This window comes from Coenobita brevimanus, chromosome 49, assembly GCF_032717465.1.
Source record: "Coenobita brevimanus isolate Jiangsu-jjx chromosome 49, ASM3271746v2, whole genome shotgun sequence".
NCBI lineage: Eukaryota > Metazoa > Arthropoda > Malacostraca > Decapoda > Coenobitidae > Coenobita > Coenobita brevimanus.
Window position 1 is genome coordinate 18,150,127 of NC_137002.1, and position 15,592 is coordinate 18,165,718.

The window sequence follows — 15,592 nt, forward strand, 5'->3', positions numbered from 1 at the left end:
AGTGTTAGATGATGTATTCACAGTGAGATGATCAAAAATACTCTGGTAATGTCTGTGTATACTGAAGGTATATTGTAAATAATTTACTGTAAGTGAAAGGGCTGTACATTGTGAAGTCAAGTTATGCATATTTGCTCGTAACTGTAAGTGATACGTATAGTGTTGCATGAGTAAGTGATTTTTTTTCCCCCAAAACACGACTTCTTTATGAAATAATATTTTTTTGTGTGTGGGTGTAAAGTGGACAGAAAAGCGTTAAGACCATTCCTATATCATCCCTGAGTCATGTTGGCGAGAATACCTGAGTTTACCTTGCATAGAAAACGGGTTTTCTCTCACAGTCACTGGCGATTCCTCGCTCGCTCACATCTGGGGACGGCCGGAGGGACTACAAAAAACGCACTTTCAGCCTCTGGTGTTTTTTTTTATGGTCATATTCATTTTTTTCACATCAAAATCTATCATTTTAGCCTTGAAAAAAAAAAAAAACAATAATTGGGTGGCACGGGGGTGACACTTAGAGCTTGAAGTGGCCAGCATGCGGCGGGTTAAAGGGGCATTGGTCTACACACAAAATATGTACAACTTAGTGTATAAAATGGTCAGAGTTGCACTAAGGGCAATGAAGGTCATCTGTGGCTCAGTGGTAAGATGCACATATCCGATGTGTTGGAGGCATGGGTTCAAATCCCATACCAGGCAGTTAATTTAATTTGTTTCATTTCAGACAGTCCATCACTTAGCAGCAATTCGGAACAGATGGAGATACTGAGCTGGCAACATAGTGTGTATTCATAGATGTAACTTGGGTAAGAGAGACTCCACTCAGCAAATCAGGTGTCAGGTGTTGTGAACTGTACGGTAGGCATTCAGAGGACAAAGGCTCGAATCCTGATTTTTTTTTTAAAGGAAGCTTTTAAAGGACAAAAGTTTACAATGTTATTCCCTCAAAGGAAGAAAAAGTAAATTTCAAGATACGTAAATTTCAAGTTATCCAGACACAGTTACTTGTAAAATGGCCCAACTACTTACACCCGATTCAGATTTGATTACTGGCATCTGATACAGACATGATATTGGGCCAGAACAGAACCAAATCCGAATCTATGTGCAAACGGTTGTCGGCACTTGCAATGGGACGATTCAAGTCATCTGGTTTACCTGTGCCATTCCGACACCACGTGCCATCACAAGCCGGCATCAGTACAGTTCTGATCCAACACAATCATGTTTGCTGGGAAGGGGAGTCGTTCGGTCCTAAGTGCTCAAACATAACCTAAACTAACACTATTAAGTGTTATACTTGAGAATTCAATGGTTTGTGAAGTTGTAGATGTAAATACAACACTATATGAAGTTTCATATAAATACAATACCTATAATACGAATACAGTACAATGTAGTACTGTTACAGTACACTTACTGTGCCAGGAAAGGATGCTGTTGAAATATACTGTGCCAGGAAGGGATGCTGTTGACATCATGGGCTGATTCCTGAACTTCCCTCTTGTTTGGTGACCTTTGTCCGCAAAATCCTGGGGAAGTTGAGTCGCGATTTGGCCGGTCATTATATCCTACATTCGCAATACCAGGGTTCATTATAGCCAGAGTTTATTGCGTAATAGTTCTGGCGTCATGTGTCCTTACCATATATTTGTGACATTGTATTATCTGGACATAAGAAATAGATTCTTAATATTGTCCTCCTCTGTCAAGATTATTTTTTAACCCGCCCCATCCTGGAGACGTGAATTCACGTCCTCACATGATGTGCACTCATTCCCGGAGACGTAAATTAACGCGTCAACATAGCAAGGTCCCTAATTTGCACAATTTTCAATTTTACGAGTGATTTTTGGCACGTATACACGGGACACCTTCCTCTACAAGATGCCAGGCAGGGACAATGCCTTACCCAGCATGACCTCCTCCCCCCCCTCTGCATGACCTTTTCTCAGCAATTCACCTGTTATCAGTGACCTGGCCAGTAAAGCCATGTCATGCCATGGTATGAAATTCAGGGCCAGAGTGATTCCCCAATCAATGTCAATGTGGAGGACAAACATTAGAGGAAGAAACAGTCAGAAATTATGCTCAGGTAACGTGGCAAAAAAAGGTCAGGAATGGTGATGAGTTAGTGAGTGAAACAATGCTTATAATGCCTGTATTACCGTTTGAAAACCAATATACTCTCGTACTACATATAAATTCGTACCAGATAAATAAATAAATACCGTTTATGAGTGGTGTAGAATAGTTATCCTCCCATAGAACTCGTTTTCTTTGCAGCCAGCCTGATAGAAAACCCTGTAAGGTAAGGAGGTACTCCTACCTGGATCTAGTATTTTAAACCTCAGGTGAGTGATTTCTCTATGAATTTTTGATGTTTCTCACCAAAAGCAGATGTTTGAGCCAAAAAAAAAAAAAGGTCCAAAAAAGTCAGGAGTGGGGCGTACCACTGCCCAGAAAACGTCGGGATGGGGCGGGTTAATCAGGGATGAAAGGTATGGGCCAGTAAGGTAAAGTGCTGTGATGACTGGAGCTGGAGAAACTCAGTGTGTGGATTTTGAATGTCATTGTCGTGGAAAACAGTTCATTAGTAAATAGACTTAACAGGCGCACTTCTTCACACAGAAGGCAAGAACTTTGAATGTGATAACTATGGGAGACGGTTTGCTCACAAGAGCAGTCTGGTTCAACACCTTCTTTTCATGCCGAGGTGAAGCATCATTATAAGTTCATGAGTGTGGAAAATTTTTCACCAAACAGAGCAGCCTTACCAAACATTCATTTATTCACATTGGAGTGAAAAGTTTCCAGTGTGATGAGTGTGGCAAGTTATCTGCATGCAGAAGCAACCTCACTGACCACATGGTGATACACTCAGCAGTCAAAGATAATTTTTCTTGTGATCATTATGGAAAAAATTTTTCACAGAGGGGTAGCCTTACTCGACACTCGCTCTCTCACACAAGAAAGAAAAGCTTTGTTTGTGAAGAATGTGACAGAGTTTTTATGTAAGAGTTACCTGTATGCAGCATTTACTAATTCATTAGGGGATTAAGAGATTCGAGTGTGATGTCTGTGAAAAACAGTTAGCTAGGAAAAGAAACCACTGGGAAATATTTTCCCCCAGAGTTGCACTCTTTACTTTTTTAAATAGTTGTTCATGTTGAAAGCAGAGGAAAACCCTGAGAGCGTTAATGACCAATTCAAGCGATTTTATAACCCAGAGATTACATTCTGTTTAATAATTCTTTTAATTGAAAAATTAAATGCTACAGCATTTAACCCTTGTGGACAACTATATTGTAAATACATGTAAATACTTAGGAATCTTCCATTGAACTAACTGTGCCTGCGTGGTGGGATGACGTGCTCTCACGTGGAAAATGGATGAGGGTTTAATACATATTTACATAGATAAACGGAATAATTGGCTTTAGTTTAACACACCATGTCCTAGCAGATTTTTCACCAATGACCCCCCCCAATCCTAGCAGATTTTCAGATTTTTTTTTTTTTGGGGGGGGGCTAAAACCTCTGCTTTATATGAGAAACATCTTAAAATTCAGAAAGTGCTCACCTGAACTTAGAAATGCCCTGTACAGGTGACCCTCCCCTCACTTGACACTGTCTTCTCTGAGCCCTGCTCCAAAGAAGACGTTTTCTGTGGGAGGGGTAACTATTCCAAACCATTTAGATAAGGTAGATATTTATTTGGTACGAATTTACATGTAGTACAAGAGTGAATTGGATTTCACACAATAATATTGGCGATATAAGCATTGTTTCACTCACCAAACACATAAACATACTGCACCTTCCTTGGTGACGTTACCTCCTCATCACTTCAGCTCATTTCTTCCTCAAACACCACATAATATTTGTCCTCCACATCGGGAATCACTTTTGCGGGAGGGGGGGGGATCACGCGGGTCCAGGCAGTGTTGCCATCTGGTGTTAAATAGAAAGGGTAGAGTAAGGTCTCCCACATATGCCTACCAAAAATCACCCACAAAACTTGAAAAATGTGCAAATGACGGACTTCGCAATTGCAAAATGGGTAAACAGTCGTCAGGGGGTCAGCATGACAAAACGTTGCAACATGTATACACGTTGACGGGATGCCTCGGGTTAATTAAAACTAAGATTAAATTATTAGATTTGCCTTGTATATTTCATGAAATAATTTAACTGTATTTAGCCAATTATAATTAATAAATAGTTGGCATCTCTAAATCCTATGAGTGAGAAGAGACTCGCCAATTCTGTGACTCTGCTTCCTAAGCCCATTCAAGGTGCATGCTGTATAATACACACCTAAGGACGCTTGGAAGCCCCAGCCAAACCAACCGAGACATGAGACCTGTCATCATCTGTTATTCTGACTCTCTAGCTAAGTAACCTTTATGATTTGGCCAAATTGGGGGGAACTAGCTAAGATATAAGGAGGTAATTACCGGTGAGTTAGAATATTAATTACAGTATACCCTAATCTCCTAAGAGACTTATGTAAATTTACTATTGGTCGTGTTTAGACTAACACTCGTCAGAGAGAGGAGTGTATAAAATTTTCTGACAAAACCTGTCAAAGCCATGTCACACTCACACAGGAGAGGAAAGCTTCCGTTGCCGTCAGTGTGGTAAACTGTTTGCAAGAGAATGTAATGGCACACTTTGCCCTGAATTATAGCTATGGATGTGAGGAATGCAGGAAATTGTTTACAAAGAAGTGTAGTCTCAATAGACACTTACTTACTCAGGACAAACGCTTTACGTATAGTAAGTGTGGTCAGGAGTTTCTTGGTAAGAATTACCTTGATGAGCACCAGTTGATCGATAGTAGAATTAGAAACTTCAAGTGTTCTGAGGGTGGAAAACTATATGCTAGGAAACGAGGCCTTAGGAAACACATGCTGACTCGCCCTGGTAGGATGAACCTTGACTGTGGTCAGTGTGTAAGTTATTTTGCTAGTAAAAGTGATATGGCTCAGCACACATTGAATCATGCCAAGAATATTCAACAGTCAGACATTGGTGATTTTTTTTTTTTCAAGGAAATCAAGAAGTTAATGACAGCTGAGAATAATGCTGGATGACAAGAAAAATATAATTCAAACATTAATTACATCTTTAAATGGAAATAATTTCACATCCCAACTGTACAGTGAAGTAAAGTCGGTATCCAGTAGAGTAAAAGAATTCCATTTTGTTCATTTGGTTGTGTTCCTGAAGTCTTGTGTAACTTGCTTTTTAAGAGTTATTTTCATCTTTGAATGAAAATTAAGGTTTATTACAAAATTATCCTGATAATATGCCATTCCATTTACAATAACAATTGATTGCTTTGTAAAGAACCTTTTGGACAATCAAATTTTGCATCACTTGGAGGTCAGTTGACTTGTGCATTACTGAATATGCCTGAGTCCACAGCTGTTACCTTAATACTGCCAGAGCATCCATCCATCATGTAATCCTGTGTCGCCCCATGACGAGCGTAGGAACCCGGGGCTAGGCAGTTGGTCCTGACATTTAAGATGAGAGCGATCAATCTCTCATCCATGAGCGGCATTACATGAGGAATAAACCTCAACCGCCCCTTGGATATAAACCTGCACAGACTCAATCAGTGGTTTTATAAATGATGTATGTCTAGTGAGGAAAGTTGTCCTGTCAGTGTCGTCTGATGTTTATTTCATTACAATTATCTCATTCTTAAAAGTGGAAGCTCTCACATTCCAAGTCACTAGATGATAAGGTAAGAGTGTATGTGATATCTATTTTAAACCAAATATAAAAAGGTGTCAGCAAACACAGAGCATCTGGTACTCGGTCGTCATTTCATGCTGGTTATCATTTCATAAAGGTCCAGTATAAAGATAAGTACCAGTATATTGGAAAAAAGAGGTTACATACAGCACTGTTTTGAACGAAATCATACATTCTGACACTTGTTAGCCATACCTTTAAATGCTCTAACTCTGTCATTTAGGCTTTGCTGCCTACAGTATGTTACTGTAGGATAGAGCTGTTACGTTAGTTGGATTGAAAGAGAGAGAGAGAGAGAGAGAGAGAGAGAGAGAAACGCCTCACGTTATATTCCCTAGAAACTGGATCCACTAATTCCTGTCATCTACTCAGCTCTCTTCCTTACTGAACTTCCTCTCTTGTGAAAATTACTAAGTGTAGGCCATTATTTTATTGGCCCACCAGGTCTCCTTCACTCACATATCTTTCCATCACCAGTTATGTCAGTTTTGCCTCTGTGGCTATACAATCTAAGCAGTCATTTTCTCTTTGATTAGTGGATGGCATTACTGAGCATCACTCATTTGTATGACTTGCTTTTTCTCTCTTGCCTTGCCGTCCAAATATAATTCTCTATTGTTCTTTCTTCGCTGCTCTCATTATGGCTCTTTCACGCATCTCCATATCCTTGTTACACATAACTCCTGGTGGTAGGAGGTGGTGACCATCATCTCACTTAATGTAGTGCTGCCTACTTCTTCCTTAATTTTTATCGTTCTTTTTCTGTGTCTGCCCCCATCTCTTCCCATTTCTCCCATTCTTCTTGTCACTTTTTGATACTCTTCTGTCTTCCTTCAGGTGGCATTACAGGGCGTGATAAACCTAATGGTTTCCTGTAATCCTGGAAGCCATTTACAACATTTGGGTGGTAACCATATAACCAAATACCAGGGTGATTTGGATACTACTATGACGCCTCTGTTAACTGTGTTGGGACACAAATATGGTGTCCATCTGGGAACTAGATCTCCAGACTCTTCCCGCACAAGGAAAGATTGGTTCACTGCATGGAGCAGCCCTTCATGCACGATTGCTTCCTTGTGGTTCATCGGTCTGCTCAACCAAACAGACTGAGGTTGATTTAATACTCATCCTCATCCAATTCATTTTTGCCCCATGAGGAGTGTAGCAGCCCGGGGCTGGGCAAGCTGGTCCTGACATTTAAGGTGAGAGTGGCCAGCCTGACTCATCCCTGAGTGACATTACGTGAACAATAAACCCCAACCACCCTTTGGATATAAACCTGCACCGGCTCGATCCGACTGCAGCTCTTTAATTGCCTACTAAACCACCAGGCGCCATAAAATTTGGTCATATGGTTACTATGCAGCGTAGTAAATGGTTTCCTGGTGGACAGGAAACGATTAGGCTTTTCACTCAGTGTAGAGTCACCTGTAGACAGAATGAAGGAAAGAAAGACAAGAGGAATGATGGAAAGAAAGAAGTGGCCTTCCATGCCAAGTAAACCGTAATCCCCCAGTTTCCTTCTACCATATTAAATTTGACCATCCATACAAAATAGCCACACATTTCCACACACTCTGAGCTCCTATCACTTTCTACAAGTTTCCTGTGCTCTAAAAAAAATCCAACAATAACAGCAGAGCAGTCAGATGGGCAAAAACAAGATGCTTGAAGGAAGAGAATGTATTTGGAAGTTTTTATTCCATATTAGGATTGCCATTGACAGCCATCTCAACATATTTCAGTTACCAGGATTTCTTGCTAGTCGTAATGGAAACATTTGAAAATTGGGAAGAAACAAGTCAGACACAGATGATTAAGCCAAGTAACTGTGGAGTAACTTAACTTTTAAGTGACAATGTTAGAGTGAGTTTGTGTATATTTTTACCTTATTTACTTCACAAGTCGCTACCAAGTTAAACAAACATCCATGAGCATATAAACGCAGGGAAAATAAAGGGAGAACTATTACTCTGCTATTTGGAAATCCTCAATGTCAGTACAATAATAAGCTGAGAGACACTTATCTGCTTCACTGCCCACAGATTTTCTTTTTCTACGATGTTCTAGGGAAGAAAATAATGGACATTCTCTAACTGTGAGGTAGACGCTGTAGAAGAGCAGGCAAACTTCTCATGATGGTACAACAAGGTCTACACTGAGCTGGTTCTACAGATGGTTTAAATGATTATGGCTTTATTTCATTCACATTATAGCCAACTGAAGCTTAGGACAAAAAAAAAAAAAAAAAAAGTATTTGTACAGGAAATGAGATTTTTTTTTTTTTTTTTTACTACAAGTGTAAATATTGACTAGCGATTCATGTGTGCTTCATGTCCTGTGCATCTCACAAGTTTCATCCACACAGGATTGTTATTAGTTCCTTTGTTCTCAACCAAGCCACTCTTTGTTACCCCTCTTAGTTTCTTTACATGTATTTTTTTTTTTCTTTTAAACATTAGTAATGGTTTGGAAGAATGACATATCACATACCATCAAATGCTGAAACTTATTACTGTTGCTCAAGCTCTAACATCTGTTACATCGAAAAGTAGTTAGCTTATGTTCTGAACGGTTATCTGGATAATATTAGATTAAAGTTTATCAAAAATAATATGAGACAGACTTGTAGTGAACTGCGTTTTTTTTTTAAAGTTTGAATTTTTAAATATGTGGTATATTGGTAGAAAATAATAGCTATGGTAACATTATAGAAATTGCCAACAGAAACTTATAGGTTTATGGATGTATACAAGCAAAAACTACTTAATGAAAGCTAAACAATGGCCCTGTTATTTTTTTTTTCAAATTGTTAACAATAATTCCTGAAGTGCCAGTTATGCGTTTATGGAAGAGTAGTACAACTGTGAAGAGGTCAGAAGTATGTATTTGAGTCCAGTGACTAGGTCCATATCCATCATCCATGTTCAGTGATTGAGTTCGTATCGATGTCCAGTGATGTGGTGTCCAAGCCTTCACTGATAACAGCTCTCATTCTGTAATCAGAAGAAGTCCAATGTAATACCAAAGATAATTAAGATTAACATTTGGTTAGTACCATGTATTAACTAATTCTGCCCAAGGACATTTTTTTTTTTTCCAGAACATTACAGTCAGCTTAGGAGAGTACCCTAGCAGTGAATGGTTTTTGAAGGCTGACACTAGTGATTGTTTAATGTGGCAAATCCAGAATAACTATGTGGCTACACTGCCTGGTTGTGCAAATGTCCCTCAGCTACTTCCCTACTCCCTCAAAAGGAAGTTGGTGAACTGAGCAAGAGCAGCTGAAGCCTGCAGTCCACTGTATTTACATTTAAGATGTGTCAAAGGCCAAAATAACAACATTGTTCATAATTAAAAATGATGTTGTCTTCTAGTTATATTCACAGCCACATTGGTGTAGGAAAATTCTTTTTGTCATCGTAGAGAAGAAAATATGATTACTGTGTTTACAGGTCACCGCCAAGTGGACATTAGGACAGGGGTGGGTCTTATTTCTTCTTACCAGTTATAAGAGGACACAGTTGACCTGGCGGACAATCTGTAGGAAGAAAAAGTAGGCTGTTTTTTTCTGACTAAGCATGATTTTTTTTAAAGGCAGAGATACATATATAAACACGAGTAGGTACACTTATTGCATAAAAACACTGTACAGCTGAGAGAGAGAGAGAGAGAGAGAGAGAGAGAGAGAGAGAGAGAGAGAGAGAGATCGTAAGGAGTTAAGGGCTCACCTATTGGAGATAATTTATTAAGGCAGCAGACACAGCCAGGGGAACAACACAAGCCTTCCTGCCGAATCCTGCAGTACATCTTTGACAAAAGAGGATTGTAGCACACACCCCTTAGCAAGGCACACACTGTAAACCTGCAGAGTTGACATGAAGGTTGTATTACTTATGTGAATAGTTATGAGTTCTTTTATTCATCTCGGTAAGGGCTTTTCGAAATGGGGGAACTGGGCATGAAGATAACATTATCTGTTGGCTTTAACATTCTTTAATTTGCCGAGTTAAGAGGAAGGCTCGATTGCTTACGTGAATAGTTAATGTGTTCTTTCAGACAGTTTAGTAGTGGTCTTTTGAACCGAGGGGGAGGGGGTCAGACACAAAGATAGCACTGCCCAGAGGCTCTAGCACGATCAGACCTTCCAAGTTGACTTGAAAGATAAATTGAGATCCCCCTCAAAGAGGATGATGTGCTCTTCAGTTTTTTCTTGTTGTCAACTGATGATTTTACTGATCTTAGGAAAGGTATCTCATACTGAAAAAAATTATTAATGCTGTATCTGAACTATTTCGAAAAGTCCATTAAGAGCTAAAGGAAATCGTGTGATGATGAGAATGAAATGCAGAAAGATATCCAACGGGTCAGTGGATTGAGTAATTACTGAGACCTTGAACTTCATGATGTAGTTTCTGATGTGGGAGTGTCTCTTGAAGCGCTGCCCTCCCCCGCCATGCCCTCTCCTCTGCCCTCCCCTATCCTGCCCTTCTCTACCTTTTCCTTCCTTACCCTGCCCTCCCGTCGTTTACCCTCCATATCTGCCCTTCCATTCCCTTCCCCAGTCAGTCAGTCCCACCCTAAGGATAATCACATGAAAGGTGCAAGTGAAGCTCTGTATGATGCTTCACTTTAGCTGCATAAGATTTCACACACAAGGGATCAAATTCTCGGCGGGTAAGGAAACTCCCCAACAGTTTTCTTAAGCAACTTCTTTTTTTTTTTTTTTTTTTTTCACAGTACTGTCCTCTTCTGTGTTATATAGATCCTTCCATTATCGCCATACCCTGCATAAATAACGTACAAAAGGATGATATCCAGCCGCATCCAAAATTAAATCGCTAAGGAAGAGGTGTTAGGGAGCTTCCTTAATCGACGAGAATGCGGGCCAGGGTTCCTCACAAGCCAAGTCCCATAAGATCTTACATTTATCTAGTAGGCTGCTTATGTACTAGAATCCGAATATCACTCACTCCTTGCCATAGCATCCAAGACGGTGATAAGATCTAATACGCAAAATAAATCGCTCAAGAAGATGTGCAACGAAGCTTCCTGTGCCAGCAAGCGTTTAACGTCGCTTACCCTTTGCTGTAGCAATCCACTGGAAATATGGTGATCGGGGGTTTGATAATCGGGTCTATGCCGATCAGTTCTGTGGCGTTATCCCTCTCTCCAAGCTCCAGCCGTGTGTCGTCATCCTCCCTGAAATCCACTTCTTCCTTCGTCATAAGATTCTGCCGCCACAAAAGAAGGCGTTATCAAAATAAATAAATAAATGTAATAAATCAAACAAATGAATGAACAACTCCAAAACGCAAATGTTAGGTCAATCCATGGCGTTTATTTTATAGTTCAAACTGTTCATCAAAGTGTGTACTAGTAACTAGGCACAGTTCATCTCTGAATTGATCAAGGTAATAAAGAAAAAAAAAACACACATATATATGAGTAACACTAGAACGCAAATCTAATGTCAGCCTAGGGAAGTTATTCTGAGTTCAATCTATTCATTAAAGTGCGTAATTAGATACTGTACAATTTATCTCTGAATTAACAAGAACCGCTAGTAATGACAAACACATCACTAAATCTGTTAGTAAAACATTGCAATTTTGACTATAGCCTTGGAAGGGGAGTGGTAGCCAGAATGAGTCCTTCCTCAAGCTGGCGAAGCACGAATGGGAAAGGGGGAGCGTGATGCTTGTGGCAGCCCAAGTGATGTAATGGTTATGTTTTTATGTGCATGTGTGTGTGTGTGTGTGTGTGAGAGAGAGAGAGAGAGAGAGAGAGAGAGAGAGAGTGTGTGTGTGTGTGTGTGTGTGTGTGTAAGACTCACCGCAGCCTGAGATACTCCCAACAAGATGGTCAGGCAGAGAAGCACTTTCATCTTGGTGGTTTGGGCTGCCTTGTTGCTGTTCTGACTGTTGACCAACTCTGAAATGGTTTCAGGGCGGTATAATAGGTGGAGAGAATGGAGAATCAGACAGGCTAGAAGAGTATGTGCGTGAGATGGACGGAGAGAGGAGGAGGGGGAGACCAAGGATGAGATGGAAGGATCAAGTGGAGAAATATATGAGGGAGAGAGGTGTGTGAGTTGGAGCGAGGGCAGCCAAACGGCAGGGAACACGTTAACAAGGAGGTGACTTTTTTTGTGGCCACTCGTTGCAGAATCAAGGTATCTAGCAATAGAGAGAGATAATAATCTCGAAAGGATTGGCCACAAACAAATCGCCTCCATGTCGCCTTCCATTTGGCTGTTCTTCCTTCAAGTGACACATTGAAGAGACAACATTTACTTCTAAAAATAAAAATATCTTGACTCCCTCTCCAAACCGTTATGTTTACATTCTATAAAGGATCGAAACTCACACTATTTACCATACTGGAATCCCACTTCGATCACATCTAAAAATTGTAAGACAACCCTGAGCAGCAAAAAAAAAAAAAAAAAAAAAAAAAAAAAAAAAAAACTTTGACCCTGTTCCATCAAGTGAAACCAAACCGATAAAAGCAAGAATAGATTCAACCCTCACCTGTGTGGATGAGCTTGATGAATATCGTTCTGGCTGGCAAGTGAGCTTCCATCCGCCTCAGACTTGCTTATATCAGACCGCCAAAACTCTGAATTATACAGTTGTTCATTTCAGACTCGGAGTATTCCTTTTCGTATCAAACCCAAAATCAGAATGAATAAATTTTGGCTGATCGTTAATTTTTCAAGCACGTACAGTATATTCACTGACAGTAATTACCTTATCAATAAACGCAGGTTGAACGTTAATTTGTCCAAGACGCAAATTCACAGAGAAATTAACATATTGTGATGAGATACCACTCATATTTAGTTTATGAGATTCTAAAAGCCAGTAATAAAATGGCTGAACGTTAATCTTTCAAATATAAAGACTCAAAGGTAGCAATTGACTTATCGTGAGAAAAATTCCACACATATTTATCTCTCATTAGAAGTAATAAAGAAAAAAAAATCACTGTCGGCAAGTAGTATTGCCGTTATGATGCAATAAATGGAACTACTTAGTGAAGACAAACTACCCATATCTGGATCTTGTGAAAACTATCTAAATATTAGTTTCAGCAACTTACAGGAGCAGAAAATTCAATGGTTAAAGGGTGGTTATCGTAGTGGATAATTTGTTGCCTGCCGTCCGTGTTGCCATGCGCGGTAAATAATTTGATGCCTTATTAGATATCTCTTAATCGCCCCTGTCTAAAGTAATAAGCTAATTTAGAAATAATTTTTGTATATCCACAGCTGAAGCAAGAATTTACCTTTGCGTGTGAAATGGCAAGGTTGAAGCCCTCATTTTCTCATGTTCGTTTCCTTCATCTTTCGCTCCTCCTCTCTCCTGCTTTCTCTAATGTTTCCCCTCCTTCCCTCCTGTTATCTCTCTCTCTCTCTCTCTCTCTCTCTCTCTCTCTCTCTCTCTCTCATGTACCTGGCTTTAACTTCCTAAAAGGTATTACTCTAGGTATGACTCGACTAATTTATGGAGAGCAACGGGTGTAATTAACTGGTTTGATCAGGTGCGATAACCGATCCTTAAGATAAAACACCGCGCTTAATTTGATTACTGGACGCTAACCAGTTATTAGGCAGATTACACACCTTCACCTGAATTGCCGGGCTGAACACTTGACTTCTGTATGCACATGCACTGGCAAGAGCGGATGGATACATGTTTGGGAACAATTTTATACATACACAGGTTCATATGTTAACTTCCTTGTATATCTGCCTATCGATCTATCTGTCTCTCTATTTTCTGTCATTGATGATGATCAAGATGATAACGGCGTTCTTCTAGGTGACGAGATGATAATGGCGACGTGACGGGTATCTGAAGACGTGACGTAACCATCCAAGGCGGGGGCAAGTGTACAAGTGTTTCTCTTCAGTGACGTAAGCTTTCTTACTAATGTCCGCCTCCCACGTGCTTTCTCCCCACCTACGTTAATCCAGATTTTGTCTTTCCTCTTTTTACCTATTTTTTTTCTTCTGAATACTCTCTTATAAATGAATGAGTGAATGAGTTAATGAATGAATTAACTGGTATGTAATTTATGTAATCCAGCCTCTGTCTGTCTTCACCAAAATGATATATGAGGATATGTATTTTCCCCGAGGCATATTTGTACATTTCTGTCTCTAAAGTACATATTTACATTTTTCCGAGGGTGTGGTACACACACACACACACACACACACACACACACACACACACACATATATATATATATATATATATATATATATATATATATATATATATATATATATATATATATATATATATATATATATATAGATAGATAGATAGATAGATAGATAGATAGATAGATAGATATATACAGAGAGAGAGAGAGAGAGATAGGAGACAAGGTGAAGTAAGATGGAGTAGCCTGGCACTCTAACACACCTGTACCCAGGTCAAATCTTCACACTTTCACGCTGTCACTCCTTTTCATTTCCACATATAGATATAGATATAAATATTTTAAGGCACAATACATGGAAAAGTTGGTCACATTCTTTTCCTAACTCTGAATTAATATATATTTACTGTTAATTTGATAGAAAATGTTATACTTGTCCTCCCCCCCCCTCTCTCTCTCTCTCCCTCTCTCTCACACACACACACACACACACACACACATACGGAATGGAGGAGATCTCTGAAAGAATTATACTAACTGGAGATTTCAATAAAAATATAAATTGAAATACTCTAGACATAAAAAGCCAGGAATGCTGTTGGGACCAAAAGCTCCTGGACCTTGTGCCGTTTTTCCTAACACAGCATGTAGAAAAAAGAACCAGAAAAAGAGGACTTGACATACCATCAGTACTAGATCTTATATTTACTAGGCAAAGAAAATGATATTGACAATATAACGTATCACCCTCCATTCGGCAAAAGTGACCACTCAGTATTAAGTTACAACTTCAGGATTACATATGACATAGTTAATAGTAACGAAAGTTACAAAAAGACCCTTAACTATAAAAAGGGCAACTACCATGACCTAAAGAAATACTTCTTAGAAATAGATTGGGAGAAAGAGCTTAGAGGAGAAGATTTAAATGATATATTTAGAAAATTCAGTGAACTTTATGAAACAGGAGTCCAGAAGTACATTCCACAGAACAAAGAAGCGGAAAACAAAATAAAAAAATGGTTTAATACAGTAAAAAAACAAAGAAAAAAGAGATTCGCTGTGGAACAGATACAGAAGATACAATAGTGACAGGCCATATAACAAGTATAAACAGGCAAGAAACGATTATACAAGAATAAGGAGGGAAGCCCAAAAACAATTTGAGGAGGACATCGCAAATAAAAGTAGGGATCAACCGAAGCTGTTTTACAGCTACAACCGAAGCAAAACGAAAGTAAAAGATAAAATACAATCCATTACAAATGAAGGGATCATCTACACAAAAGAGAAGGACATTTGTGAAGCACTAAATAAGAATTTCCAATAAGTTTTTACAGCATAAAATAATTTTGAGAGAGATTATATGGAACATGCATGCCGACACATACCACCAAATATATAAATATCAAAAAGAGAAATACAGGAGGAGTTAAGTAAATTAGACAAAGAAAAAGCAAATGGTCCTGATGAAATTTCATGTTGGGTGCTACATGAATGTGCAGAGGAGTTAAGTAAACCATTATATTTAATTTTCAATGAATCTTTGGGACAAGGTAAATTACCTGATATCTGGAAGAAAGCAAACATTGTTCCCTTATTCAAGAGAGGCAATAGACAAAATCCACTCAAGTACCGACCA

The 15,592-nt window shown here is 39.2% G+C and overlaps 1 protein-coding gene across 2 annotated transcripts; it reads right to left on the reverse strand.

The window, feature by feature from the left end:
* Positions 1-7,449: 7,449 nt before the first annotated feature.
* Positions 7,450-12,418, reverse strand: LOC145399436 (uncharacterized). 2 transcript variants are annotated; one of them, XM_080272051.1, is made up of 6 exons: positions 12,309-12,418; positions 11,612-11,709; positions 10,858-11,009; positions 9,507-9,640; positions 9,281-9,316; positions 7,450-8,771 (listed from the first exon to the last, which is right to left on the reverse strand). In XM_080272051.1, the coding sequence occupies exons 1-6, from the start codon at positions 12,358-12,360 to the stop codon at positions 8,767-8,769; spliced, it is 477 nt and encodes a 158-aa protein (XP_080128177.1). In that variant the 5' UTR covers positions 12,361-12,418; the 3' UTR covers positions 7,450-8,766. The 2 variants fall into 2 exon arrangements, with proteins under 2 accessions (XP_080128177.1, XP_080128178.1); XM_080272052.1 differs by lacking the exon at positions 9,281-9,316.
* Between the last annotated feature and the right edge of the window lie 3,174 nt (positions 12,419-15,592).

Coding starts and splice junctions, on each gene's coding strand:
- LOC145399436 (XM_080272051.1), bottom strand. CDS start 12,360: ATGGAAGCTCACTTGCCAGCCAGAACGATATTCATCAAGCTCATCCAC. Junction 11,710..12,308: donor CATCAAGCTCATCCACACAG/GTGAGGGTTGAA, acceptor AAACCATTTCAG/AGTTGGTCAACAGTCAGAAC. Junction 11,010..11,611: donor TGGGAGTATCTCAGGCTGCG/GTGAGTCTTACA, acceptor TTGTGGCGGCAG/AATCTTATGACGAAGGAAGA.